The sequence below is a fragment of the Penicillium pulvis genome, assembly GCF_028828015.1.
Source record: "Penicillium pulvis strain IBT 33274 chromosome Unknown contig_12_segment0_segment0, whole genome shotgun sequence".
In the NCBI taxonomy this organism is placed as follows: domain Eukaryota; kingdom Fungi; phylum Ascomycota; class Eurotiomycetes; order Eurotiales; family Aspergillaceae; genus Penicillium; species Penicillium pulvis.
In genome coordinates, this window is record NW_026643072.1 from 3,180,711 (window position 1) to 3,193,317 (window position 12,607).

Sequence of the window (12,607 nt, forward strand, 5' to 3'; positions counted from 1 at the left end):
GAAGACAAAAAATAAAGGCGCATGCAGGACTACATATAGCTTGCGGATAAGAGCAGCCTGAAGAACCTTGGAAGATCTTTTTTAGCATTCTGGCGCTAACACGATCTACAAAGAAGCCGCCCATCGGAAGCAGGTAGCGACCCTGGCAACCCATGAAACAACCATTCAGAGTGAGTCACCTGCCCGTGGAAACAAAGGAGATCGTAATTATAAAAATGACTACTGTTGTTTGTTTCATCTACTAACAAAGCGCGTAAACGACTCCTGTCCTTGTAAAGACCGCTGATGGATCCAAATATAGCCCCATGGGCGGTTAGCGCCCGTCGCCGCCAGCCAATCATCTGATCGTTAGGCACCGTGGCTCGAACAAGACACCCGCCATGGCATTAATGCGACTGAAATCATGTGGATAGGCAGTAGCAATCTGTTTTAGATTTACTGATCGTGACTTCTTCTCGTTTAGAATCTTGCGTAGTGACCTGGAGCAGCTGCAGCCAGTAGGTGACACGTTGGAAGCCTGAAGGTGCTTCTTACACCTTACCATGAGGCCCCTAAACCCATTTTAGCAGCATAGTAACAGCATTTCACCGGACCTCCGATGTGGAGTAGATATTTGAAATGTTCCAAAGACATATAGTGTTAATAATATGCAGAAATAAGCTCACCAGTCGAGCCACGGTGAATCATTAGGGATGATACACGTGACTCGACGGCCCATCAATCACGTGTACCAGTCTACCCTACTTGAATGGTCGACATAAAACGACCACGAGTTGAATGCTGCTTTCCAGAGTTCCTATCGAGGAATGCGAAGCTAAAATAGAATAGATAGTAGTCACGTAGTGCTCCATACACAGACACATGGAATGAATTCCACAAGCTGTGCCTTAAATCAAGTTCTTTACTACATTTCTAAGTTGAAGGTAGCCTAGCATAAGGCACAGACTCGCGTATATACGCTATGCGGTATTATAATAATGTCACATCTGAAATTAGAGCGATTTCAAATGAAAAGAGCTATCTCGATTAAGAAGTTTGAGCTTGTATATGCTGTAGAATCAGTAGTGTCTGACCGGAGTGTTTATGAATTACTCTATTCTGAGCCTTTGAAATCATGGGACATTTTAAGCATTGGCGTTGGGAGTGATAGAGTCCTGAAAGGTCATTGATATGTATTGAGCTGGCGTAAGTGATTAGGAAGTCGTGGTTTCTTTGTGGGTTGACTCAAAAACAGTGAGATATAACAATGGTCAAAGACCGCTGGTGCGGTGCAAGCTGGACATCTTTGGTAAGCCTCACTACCTATGGAGGGCATATTGAAGCACAGGCAGAACAGAGAAAAGGAGTTTTCAATAATTCTACATAATTGCACTGGGGTGCAGCAAGAGGTATAAAGTGCAATGAAAATTACGCTGGGATAAACCGCGCTACGGAATCGGCGTGAAACGGCGTGAAACGGCGTGAAAACGCGGATCGTTTATTTTGTAACTTGCCAGTCCCCAATCCCTCGAATCGCCCCAAATAACCTCCCTTCCGTCAGTTTTACGCGTCGGATACGCGCTTGAAAAGATTGTTATGCACTCCACCCAGCTGCATCAGGATTGTTTGCCCGTTATAATGTGAGGCAGTAATGCCTTAGGGAAGCAAAGAATACTAAACGAGAAAATGAAGATTACCGAAAAAGCCACCTACGCGGCGGTGGTCGCGGGAACTGCGGCGTTGGCTGGCGAGTCTGTGACTATTGAAGGTATGGCCGCCTCTTAACATGGGTTCCACATATACAGTATATTAACATTATATTGAAGAGCAAAACACAGAGAGCCATAGATCAGAGCTCGTCCGGTCACCGGCCAGCTCGTCAGCTAGCAGGCACAAAGTTCATGCAGAGAACCGCAGGAAGCATCAGCTTCAGAAAGAGAGAAGAAAGCAATACAACAAGAAGAAGGCGTATTTGATAGGACGCCGCCGTCGTGGTAGGAATGCCCTTGCCAATCCCGATAGCCGCACCGTTCAGGCCATCCATGATGATAATACGCACGTCGATGATACGCATGACGATGATACGCAAGACGATGATACGCACGCCGATGATATGCACGCCGATGATACGCAAGACGATGATACGCACGCCGATGATACGGTCCACAACGACCCTCAATCACCTCTTCTTGATTCGACAGCAACATCTTCCGATTTCCCCTCTCCTGAAACCTTCGAGATTCAGTCACAAAGTAAACCGCCATCTCCTTCGCCGAAGTCCTCTTCCCCATTCCTCGTCCACCTGTCTGCAAACAACGCAGCCAAAGGTAAGCAGATATCTCGAAGCCTGACTGCACCAAATCCCTTCTCGTCTGCATACCATCAGCATTCGGTCACCCATATCCAAACACTTTACTAATTCTTGTTTAGACAAGCCACCTGAGGTTGCACGGGAGTCGATTATGGGGGCTTCCCTTGCTTTGAGCGACGATGAGGTCGACACTCAGAAGAAAGGTAGGATATCAATTTTCCATACTTCCCTTTCATAACCTTGCGGTGCATATTCTAAAACATTCTAACAGTGGATACTCGACTTTTCGATCGCCCCGAGGTAGAGGATGACTGTGAATCAGACAGTGAATCGAGCTCTAGTGCCTTGTCTAGCCCCACTGCTTTGACCCCTGGAGGCGAAGGACCCATTTGTCGTGATTTGCGCAAAAAGAACAAATACAGAAGCAGAGGTATTGGACATGGCCTTCGTCCTTCGGAGAAGAACAAGGCATCTAAAGTAGAAGAAGCATCTCAAGGTGATCTTCACTCGAACGAGGACGCGCCGCAGGAGATGGCAATTTCCAATGTTGACCTACCCAGTCGAGACGCGCAGACCAGGACACATGCCAAGAAGCCTGATCTCAAAGTCACGGTTCCAGCAGCCAGAACCTCAGAGAGTGATTCATCTTCCATGGCTGGTCTATCCAAAGTACTCAGCAGTAATATCACTGTTGTGCAAGCTGGTGGCCGACGAGATGTGAACGCCTCCAGTGCAAGCTCAGCCAAGTCTGTTCCTCCAGTCATTGTGGTATCAAAGCCAGAGGGACACACCCGGTACGGCTCTGGTGAGACTCCCAATCCGTCATCCAGTGGGTACTCTATGACGTCCATCCAGCCTGAGTTACCCTATTCAATTACTCCCACTGCGTCGCCCAGTGGGTACTCGATGAAATCCCTTCCGCCTGAAACACCCTACTCAAGTGTACTCATCCCACCTGCAACTGAGACATACACTCCCATCCCAAAGGGTGCATTTTTCTGGGATCTCACCACCGAAGGGTTCCCTTGTGCCAAGGCTGGATGTCAGAAAATCTGTGCCCAGTGGGACGGCCAATCTTGTATCTGCCCTGCTTGTGGACCTCTGTCAAAAATCAGATATTGCAAGAAGGAACACCTGCGTGAAGCTGTGCGGGAGCATTGGCCGGTCTGTGGCTATTTCTCGTTCCAACAATATGTCAAAACTTCTTCAATCCAGGATGAAGTTATGGCCGGACCCCCAATGATCCCGTCTATCTACAATAGCCCTTCTCTCGAGCGTCACCGCCAGGCGCTGTGGTTCAGCACTGCTCAGTCCGAAGGTGATTATTTCATCTTCAGTGACCGTGCTGAACAGATCAAGAAGAGCCTACCAGCAGGACATGAGGATGTGCGATGTACGGGGAAACTCTTAGTCGCCATTCGTTGGTCCAGCCCAGTGGAAAAAGACAAATTTCGCCGATGCCTCGCAGTCTGCCTTCTTGCTTCTGTCCATGTCGACGACCTGGTGGACTATGTTTACAGGATGATCCGTGATAACCTCCGTTCTCGGTTCGAGTGGACCCATGAGTTGGGCGAGATTTTACGAGAGCAGCTATGGCTGGAGACGGAGGTGGAAGTCGAGAAACATTACAGACATGCCTGTCTCAACGAGTGGACCGGTTTCCCTCCACGTCATTGCCAGGATCCAACCTGCGTCGCCGAACGCAAGGATTTGTTAGGTGAACTTGGTGTGATTTCAGGTCTCGAGCACATGTGCCAATTTATGGAGGCACAGCATTGGCTCCTGCGGGCTAATCGGACCACACACCCCACCTGCAAGAGTATCGAAGGTCGTATTCTAGGTGAAGGATACGGTGAGTGGGTTCCTGTGCAGGACCGGACTCTTTACCGTCGCGGCGAGGGTTGGGATGGAGCTGGAACCGGCCCGATGGAGTATGAGGGCCCCCACTGGCGCTAGGGATTTTCGCATACTACGCCCGCAACGATCGTGCAGGTTGTTCTTTCGCATTTTTTCTGGTGGCAGTGAGATTCGATCTGGTCGACAGCGCTTCCTACTTGTTGAAACGGAGAATTTGCAAGGTATGCTACCAAGCGTCGTGCTTTTCGGTTTTGCTGCGTTTTGATTATTCTTCCTTCGTTCTTTTCGTTTTTGCTTCGTTTCGCGTCTTTTCTGGTGGCAGTGGGTTTCCCATCTGTTGCCAAGGGGTTCGCGAAGCATGCTGGCAAGCACTTTGAGCGTCCTTTCCTGTTTTGCTGCGTTACATCAATTTTCCCTTCATTCTATTCGTTTTTGCTCCGCTTTGCATTTTCCGGTGGCAGTGGATCTCGATCTAGTAGGCATCGCTACCCATCTGTTCTAACAGAGAGTCTGCGAGGCATACTAGCAAGCGTGATGATCGTTCGTTTCGTGCTTGCTTCGATCTCTTTATTTTATCTACATTCTATTGTTTTTTTTTTTTTTTTTTGCGTCAAGCGTTTCCTTTTTTTGTGGCACCGGATCTGAACGTTGTTGACAACATTTCCATCTGTTGAAACAGGGAATTCGAGAGGCATGCTACCAAGCGTGATACTCCAATCAAAAGCGATGTGAGCGTTCTTTTCGTTTGACTGCGATCTTACATTTCCGGGCGTTTTTGCTTCTTTGTCTTTTCTTCCAGCCGTTGCATCAGCTAACACCTAGCTCAACGTAGATTCCTATGTAGAATGTAGGATTGTAGATCTGTTCGAGTAGATGACATAGATCGTATCTCCAAACTTTAGTAGATCAGATTGGAAATAATCAGAGATTAAATCTATATGCGACTTATTTTATGATAACCTGTTCACTGGATGTATTTCTTCAGACCACGCAACCTTTCCTTTGCACTCTCGAGAACATCATCATTCTTGCATACCGCAAATCGGAGGTAGTCCTCGGCGATGTGTGTATTGGCATCAGTATAGAACTCCGTGGGCGGGATCGCAGCAACGCCAACCTCCTGGATCAAGAACCAGCAAAGCTTGAAATCACGAGGGCGATTGGCGACATGGGGTGGGAATGGGTAGTCTGCCGGAAGTTTGACAGAGGACATGTTGGCCAAGACGAAGTATCCACCTTCGGGATCCGAGTACTAATTTGCGATCAGTAAATCCTTCACCTAAATTCAGCTGCAACTAGAGAAGTTGCACATACCGGAATACCCAGCTCATCAAAGATTTGACAGAAGCGCTCCATTTTTTGCTTCATGTCATTCCGACTCTCATCCCAGAATCCCACTTTGTCGGCCTGCTCGAAAGCAACAGCAGCAGCCTCCTGGAGAGGAGAAACACTGCTATAGCAGATGCGGGTGTGTGCGCCAGCCACATACTTGATCAAATGCTCCGGTCCGATGAGATAACCAACACGCCAACCAGTGGCATAGAAGGCTTTGCCGGCGGAACCCACTGTAAGGGTACGCTCATACAGCTCGGGGGAAAGAGTTGCGATTCTGGTGAAAGGGACATAGAAGAGACGATCATAGACTTCGTCAGACAGAATGATCAGGTTGTGCTTGATACAGAGTTCACCAATGCGCTCGAGCTCCTCTTTCGAGAACACTTTGCCGACAGGGTTGTGACTGGGTATTGTTAGTTAAAGATAACCGGGTCGAAGAATAAGGGTTCATACGGTGAGTTGAGAACCTAGAGGAGTAGTTAGCATATGGACTTCCTTTGTTCCATCTGGAAGTACTGACAATCATTCTTGTCTTGGAATTGATAGTGTTTTCAAGCTCCTCGAAATCGATCGTCCACTCAGAAGCTGGAGATGTCCTGGTAGCACCGTCCTTGGGAGGGTGGAGCGGAACGTAGCGAATCGTGCCGCCGGGCATCTCGATATTGCTAATGTACCTGTGGATGATATTCAGCACATTGTGTAGCATCCCCCAAACCAATAACACTCACTGATCGAAGAACGGCTCGAAAACGATAACCTCGTCGCCGGGTTCAATGAAGCCCATGAAGGCGCTCAGCATTCCTGGTTGATTGACGAGCTGTCAGCCTTTATACCATGTATCCCTGCCACCGCGGAAGCTCACCCTCGTTGGCTCCGGTTGTAATCGAGACCTCCGTTTCCGGGTTCAAAGTCCTGCCGAAGAAAGGCGAATAGGCGTCCGCAATAGCCTTCTTGAGACGAGGGCGACCCTATAGATTATGAGCCTGGGTTCTGGTCGCGAATTGTCCGAAGTCGGGCCTATGTACCTTGGTCGGGGAGTACTGGTTGCATTCCACTCGGTCGAGCGCGTCCTTTGCAGCATCAATCGCGAACTGCGGAGGGTTGTAGCCACTGTTAAGAGAGACACCCAGTTAGGCTATATCAATTGGAGGTATATACCCGTTCCCGGAGGGAGTACTGGTACTCACAAAAAGCCTTGGCCCATATTCACGATCGGCTGGACGGGCGAAGCGGCAGCCGCCTCGTTGACAATAGACCTAGAGATTCAATCTCAGAAAACCATATCCAGTGCTTTGAGCCTGCAATTCATACCAGACATCCTGTCGTTGCCCCGCTACTCTCTTTGCGGGGCGAAAGGGATCGGGCCGCGGAGCTGTCGCCGACATTGTTCTTGCGCCGAAACCAGGAAGACGAGGTAGGATGGAAAGGCGAGACTGCGGGGAGACGGTTCGGGTGAGGGTGGAAAGAAGAGAGGCGCGACCAACAATCATGAGGGGAAGGTGGGCTGTATCAGTAATAAAGTGTGGTACTTGCGGAGTGGGAGTCACCCAGCACCGATGGCCAATGGCGTGCTCCGTCTTCGGGCTTCGGTGACTTCCCGCGGAGTATAAGACTTGGACTTATCGGAGCACCCGACAATGCTGAGATCTACTTTGCAGTCAATTAACCATAGGATAGATTTGCTATTAACGGCAGTTAGTCTACTGTCCTTCATTCCTATCATATTCATGTATCCCTGGCTCCTTATAGTAAATCTGTCTCACTAGAGTGAAATATACTTTTGTGTTGGTATTCCAACTTTGGAGACAAATCCCTCCGTGCCACAAAATCAAGACATGTCATAGGATAGCGTGATACATCAGATTTTAGACATCTCTATCGTGCCATGATGATTGGATAGTATTTGTGTAACGAATTGTTGAATGCAGGCCTCAAAGCAGGAGTTTCGCCCAATAGGTCCGTTACATAAGCATCCTTATCGCGACGCGTCTCCGCATTTAAATGTAGCTTTCGTGTTGATTCTTCGTCATTGATGGTTTCCAAAGTAAGGAGCCATGGTTTCTTGTCCTATCTGTCAGAAATCTGTCCCGCAGTTAAAGATCAATGATCATCTTGATTCTGGCTGCCAGAGCTTCGTTGAGGAACCGTCTTCCTCCCCGGTCGAGCTATCCGCCTCTCAGAAAGCCGTCCCGAGTATATTCCAACCCTCCTCCGCACGCAAATCCTCTTCCCAAACCGTGCCTAAAGAATCTCCGTCTCGCCCCAGTGCACCGACTCCACGTCCTTTGAATGCCAAACGATCGTTCACGCAAGATACCCCGACCCGAGAGAATAGTGCGAACCAATATAATGGAGACCCGGAGCCGCAAGCCAAACGTCCAAAAGTCAATGCTTTTCACAAGGCAGCCCCGCTTGCGGAGCGGATGCGCCCCAAGAATCTCGAAGAAGTCTGCGGACAGGAACTGGTCGGCTCTTCGGGGGTGCTTCGTGGACTTATCGAACAAGACCGTGTTCCAAGTATGATTCTTTGGGGAAGCGCGGGCACAGGCAAGACCACAATTGCTCGAGTGATAGCATCCATGGTGGGTAGTCGGTTTGTGGAAATCAATAGTACCAGCAGTGGGGTTGCAGAGTGCAAAAAGATTTTCGCCGAAGCTCGTAGTGAGCTTGGCCTTACTGGCAGAAAGACCATTATCTTCTGCGACGAAATCCATCGCTTCTCAAAATCACAGCAGGATGTGTTCCTTGGCCCCGTGGAAAGTGGACAAGTGACCCTGATCGGTGCCACTACCGAAAACCCATCCTTCAAAGTTCAAAATGCCCTGCTCTCCAGATGCAGAACATTCACCTTGGCGAAACTCACCGATGCGGACATCGTCTCTATTCTTCAACGAGCTTTGAAGGTAGAAGGCCCCAACTACAACCCATCCGAACTGGTTGATGATGAGTTGATCCAATATCTAGCCCGGTTTGCAGATGGTGATGCCCGAACCTCACTCAACCTCCTGGAGTTGGCAATGGACCTCTCCAAAAGACCCGGGATCACTACAGACGATCTGAAAAAATCTTTAACCAAGACCCTGGTGTATGACCGTGCCGGTGATCAGCACTATGATACCATCTCTGCTTTCCACAAGTCTCTTCGAGGCAGTGATCCAGATGCCGCCCTCTACTATCTAGCCCGCATGATTCAGTCCGGCGAAGATCCATTATACATTGCCCGACGACTGATTGTCGTCGCTTCTGAGGACATTGGCTTAGCAGACAATACCATGCTTACCCTGGCAATCTCCACACACTCTGCCGTTGAAAAGGTCGGACTTCCCGAAGCACGAATCAATTTGGCTCACGCGACCGTTGCTATGGCATTGTCTAAAAAGAGCACCAGAGCATACCGTGGACTGAACAATGCCTTTGCTGCTTTGAATGAACCTGGCGTTGCGGGCTTGCCGATTCCTATTCACCTCAGGAACGCACCGACCAAGTTGATGAAGGAATTAGGCTACGGCAAGGAGTATAAGTACAACCCGAACTACGTGGATGGCAAGGTTGAACAAGATTATCTCCCAGAGGAGATCCTTGGCCGTACCTTCTTGGAAGATTTGGATCTTGGTACACAACGAGATCCCGCTCTATGTAGTACCAGGCGCAGAGGCAACTGATGTGTTCGAAACTCTATCCAACCTGGACCGAAGATGAAGTCTTAAGAGAACGTACCTGTTCATGCGTACCATGCACCTAGTATACACAGCCCCAGAGTCAAGGAAGCTTCCAACAGCTTGGCTCCATGGAAGCAGTGACAGTTGCCTGTGGGTTTCGCATTAACGACTGCATCTGGACCTTGATCGGACCATTGAAGCTTTTTGAGTGACCAATGACATGTTTGTTGGGGAAACTTAGCTTCCTGACATCAACGCGATGCCCTATTGGGAAGCGGCTCTGGAGTCACACCTCGTTACATAAGCCCTCGCTCCTGCCTCATGTATTGAGTACTGTCAAGGAACTGGTGACTCTTCCGCATGATTCTTTTGCACCTGTCACTCTTTTTGGGCATCAGCTTGTGTTGGCCTATGGTTAAGATCTGAATCGCTAGGATCTTACCTTCAGCACCCTTACTCTCACTCTCGTTTTCATGCTCTCCCACGCGCCTGCGTAGCAGCGTCTACTTTCGTTCACTGAGTATTCCCGCGTATCAAAGTACCATGGCGCAAGATGGTAGAGTATTTGCCCACTCTGCGCGTCCTCAACCAGTGCGGTATTATCCGCCCCCCGATGGGATTCCTCTACCAGATACCTTGAATTCTGTATGTCACGGTGCTCTATCTGAAGACCTCATCTACTCTATGGAACCTCCATTCCAAGAGGATCGCAAAGCAGAACTTGCCGTGGATGATCTTGGCTGACATGGGTCCTCACAGCCTGGTCCGAGGCCTCTGGAAATGCCCCCTCCTTTTCCGCCAGTCTTTGATCTCGCAAGTCAAATGTACAGCTCACCTCCGAGCCTCTCCCACTATGGATCACCATTAAACGGCTATGACATGTTTCCTAACCTCGACGCCTTACCCTCAAGCAGTGGTCTGATTGCTCAGCCTCTTCAGCCAATGCCCTACGGAAGTGACGATCGACCAGGCGGAACACCTGTAGCGACTGAATGGACGGCCCCATTGACTGCGTTGACTGCGTTGACTGCGGCAATTTCAGATAGTTCCGTGACAATTCACGACCACCCGTCACCTTCGTTCCACAGAAGATCTGCATCTCCACCAGCGTGTTATGATTTTGTCATGGAAGATCCAACTAATCCCCATGGTTATCGGGAAAAGCGATTTCGCTCCCGAATGGAACTCGATAAACAAAAGGAAGAGATACGGCATTTGAAAGAGTACGGCGGTGCATGTCTCTCATGCTACCGGAGCAAGAAGAAGTGTGGGCCATCGACCCCCTGTCCACCCTGCCTTACAAATGGTCGCGAGTGTGTTCGCAGAGACCAGGCTACCTTCCAGACCACTTCTTTCAAACATGTTTCAAGCTCCCCGTCGGCGAATCCGCATCTAGATGAATACCTTGAAATATTGCAGCCCGGCCCGTGGGAGCTCCTGAGCTCCATTGATGGAATTTACGACGGGATCTGCCTTGGCACTGGTTTCAATCAGGACCAGGGTAGACTATGATTCATTCAAGAAATTGAGCAGTGGGCGCGATTCGACCACATTGCAGGAAGCACCAGGCTCGATAGATACATTAACATGAAGAAACAATAGTATTATCAGAAGCGAGGGCCTATCGGAGCCGGACATGGCCAGTGACTGTATGGAGAAGTATTTTCGTTGCTTTTATTTATTATTATTTTTCTGGTGAACATAAGCATCCGATGGAGTTTCGGAGACTTTCGCGTGTATGCCGAGCAACTCGGCATTGGTTTGCGCGTTTCCGATTGTTTACTTTAAATGTACATATGCCGTTGCTCTTGAGATTCTCTAGTTTTGTCTGTTCTAGCTATTACTTTGTATGAAAAATGACATTCATTTAACGACCTATGACATCTTGACATAATAATTTCCAAATTCTCAGGCAGTAAATCGACAACTGTGAAACAATCCGTCTCCACCCCCATTCCGCGTCGCCCAAAGAATCCTCTCCACCGCCCAAAATACAGCTCCCCGCTGATCTCCCAACCCGACAAACCCCAAACATTGCACGACATTCCTCCACATCGTGCCCAATCTACCACCATGGCCTCCGGCCAACCGTTCGCGTCGCGCTCGTACGCCGGCACCAAAATCCCGGACCGCTCCGTCAACGCGAACGCCATGCCCTTCAGCGCCTCGTCCTTCTCCAGGCATCGTGGCCTAGGCGCCACCGCTCCTGCTGATTTTGGAGGCCCCGAAGGACCCAAGCAAAACCAGCAGGCTACAAATACCCCGGCCGCGCAAAGCCACGGGCCCGCGCAGGATGCGAATCCGTTGAACCGATTGACAGAGGAGCAGCGTGAAGAGATCAACGAAGCTGTAAGATCAACCATCCTACACAACATTTCCCAATTCCCTCTCTTCGATGCGCACGCGATCTACTCTACCGTCCTGGCACGAGTACGCGGGGCGAAATTGAAGAGTTCCTCGCCTGCGTCCATCGCGCACGCGATAAATACTAAAAATAGCCAAGACTGACATTATCACCAGTTCACCCTCTTCGATCTCGACCGCGATCGTCACCTAGACTACCACGAACTCCGCGTCGCTTTCCGTGCCTTGGGCTTCACTCTCGCAAAACAAGAACTCATTTCCCTCCTCACAACCTACGGTGTCCCGCGTCCACAGGTCCAACAACAACAAGGACAGAATAACCCCAATGCACCGGGGAGCCAGGTCTCCAAGGGCGGGAACCCACAACACCCGTCCAACCTTCTCATGCCGCTCTCGTCGTTCCAGGCTGTGACAGCGTTGAAGATCTTGGAGCGTGACCCGCGTGATGAGATCCTGCGTGCTTTTGAGTTGTTCGATGAGGGTCAGAAGGGATTCATTGATCTGGAGGACTTAAGACGTGTTGCACGGGAGTTGGGCGAGACTGGTCTTGAGGAGGAGGAACTCAGGGCTATGATTGAGGAGTTTGATCTTGAGGGTGTTGGCGGTGTCACTCGGGAGGCATTTGTGGGCATTTGCTGGCAGTGATTAATCCGGCTGGCTGTGATATATTGACTGCACTGCATGGGTTCTTGTTTTGAAGGTGTTGGGCTTGAGTTGTTATTTTCCTTTTTTTCTTATGTTGTTAATGTGTTTTTATGATTCAATTGGATTGGCTACTATTGTCAAGTTTACAGTTTTCTGTCGATCACATGCTGCTAGGTTGACCTGCATAGAGGTCTTTACAGAGTCTAGCCTTGAGAAGCCCAAAATCACTATCTAAGGCCTGTTTCAGCTGTGTTGTATATGTCGTTCGAATATAGGAGGCCGTAGCACCTGCAAGATAGACCTTGATATTATTTAGTGCAGTTCGCTTTATTCTGTCAGATGTCATTTGGTTTCAATAAATAGTATCCTTTTTCAATTATTCACCGCAACCTTGGAAGAGCATTCATGGATAAGATAAGTGATATTCACAATAATAAAAACCATGTATCAGAGCTAA

The 12,607-nt window shown here is 49.2% G+C and overlaps 6 protein-coding genes across 6 annotated transcripts; 5 read left to right on the forward strand and 1 right to left on the reverse strand.

Annotated features, from left to right (window-relative positions):
* Positions 1–1,665: 1,665 nt before the first annotated feature.
* N7503_002395 (uncharacterized protein) lies at positions 1,666–4,246 on the forward strand (the record flags this gene model as incomplete). The annotated part of the gene is made up of 4 exons (XM_057061942.1): positions 1,666–1,747; positions 1,806–2,306; positions 2,410–2,493; positions 2,562–4,246. 4 exons carry the CDS (start codon positions 1,666–1,668, stop codon positions 4,244–4,246), a joined length of 2,352 nt encoding a protein of 783 aa, XP_056925904.1.
* An 865-nt stretch (positions 4,247–5,111) lies between these two features.
* N7503_002396 (kynurenine--oxoglutarate transaminase) lies at positions 5,112–6,972 on the reverse strand (the record flags this gene model as incomplete). The annotated part of the gene is made up of 9 exons (XM_057061943.1): positions 5,112–5,399; positions 5,462–5,885; positions 5,936–5,949; positions 6,003–6,156; positions 6,211–6,283; positions 6,345–6,450; positions 6,508–6,592; positions 6,670–6,738; positions 6,794–6,972. The coding sequence occupies 9 exons, from the start codon at positions 6,970–6,972 to the stop codon at positions 5,112–5,114; spliced, it is 1,392 nt and encodes a 463-aa protein (XP_056925905.1).
* Positions 6,973–7,536: 564 nt separating this feature from the next.
* Positions 7,537–9,144, forward strand: N7503_002397 (ssDNA-dependent ATPase MGS1; the record flags this gene model as incomplete). The annotated part of the gene is made up of 1 exon (XM_057061944.1): positions 7,537–9,144. The coding sequence occupies one exon, from the start codon at positions 7,537–7,539 to the stop codon at positions 9,142–9,144; it is 1,608 nt and encodes a 535-aa protein (XP_056925906.1).
* Positions 9,145–9,684: 540 nt separating this feature from the next.
* On the forward strand, positions 9,685–9,885 carry N7503_002398 (uncharacterized protein; the record flags this gene model as incomplete). Its single annotated transcript, XM_057061945.1, has 1 exon — positions 9,685–9,885. The coding sequence occupies one exon, from the start codon at positions 9,685–9,687 to the stop codon at positions 9,883–9,885; it is 201 nt and encodes a 66-aa protein (XP_056925907.1).
* A 135-nt stretch (positions 9,886–10,020) lies between these two features.
* N7503_002399 (uncharacterized protein) lies at positions 10,021–10,653 on the forward strand (the record flags this gene model as incomplete). The annotated part of the gene is made up of 1 exon (XM_057061946.1): positions 10,021–10,653. The coding sequence occupies one exon, from the start codon at positions 10,021–10,023 to the stop codon at positions 10,651–10,653; it is 633 nt and encodes a 210-aa protein (XP_056925908.1).
* A 561-nt stretch (positions 10,654–11,214) lies between these two features.
* Positions 11,215–12,150, forward strand: cdc31 (putative cell division control protein Cdc31; the record flags this gene model as incomplete). The annotated part of the gene is made up of 2 exons (XM_057061947.1): positions 11,215–11,490; positions 11,662–12,150. 2 exons carry the CDS (start codon positions 11,215–11,217, stop codon positions 12,148–12,150), a joined length of 765 nt encoding a protein of 254 aa, XP_056925909.1.
* Positions 12,151–12,607: the final 457 nt, after the last annotated feature.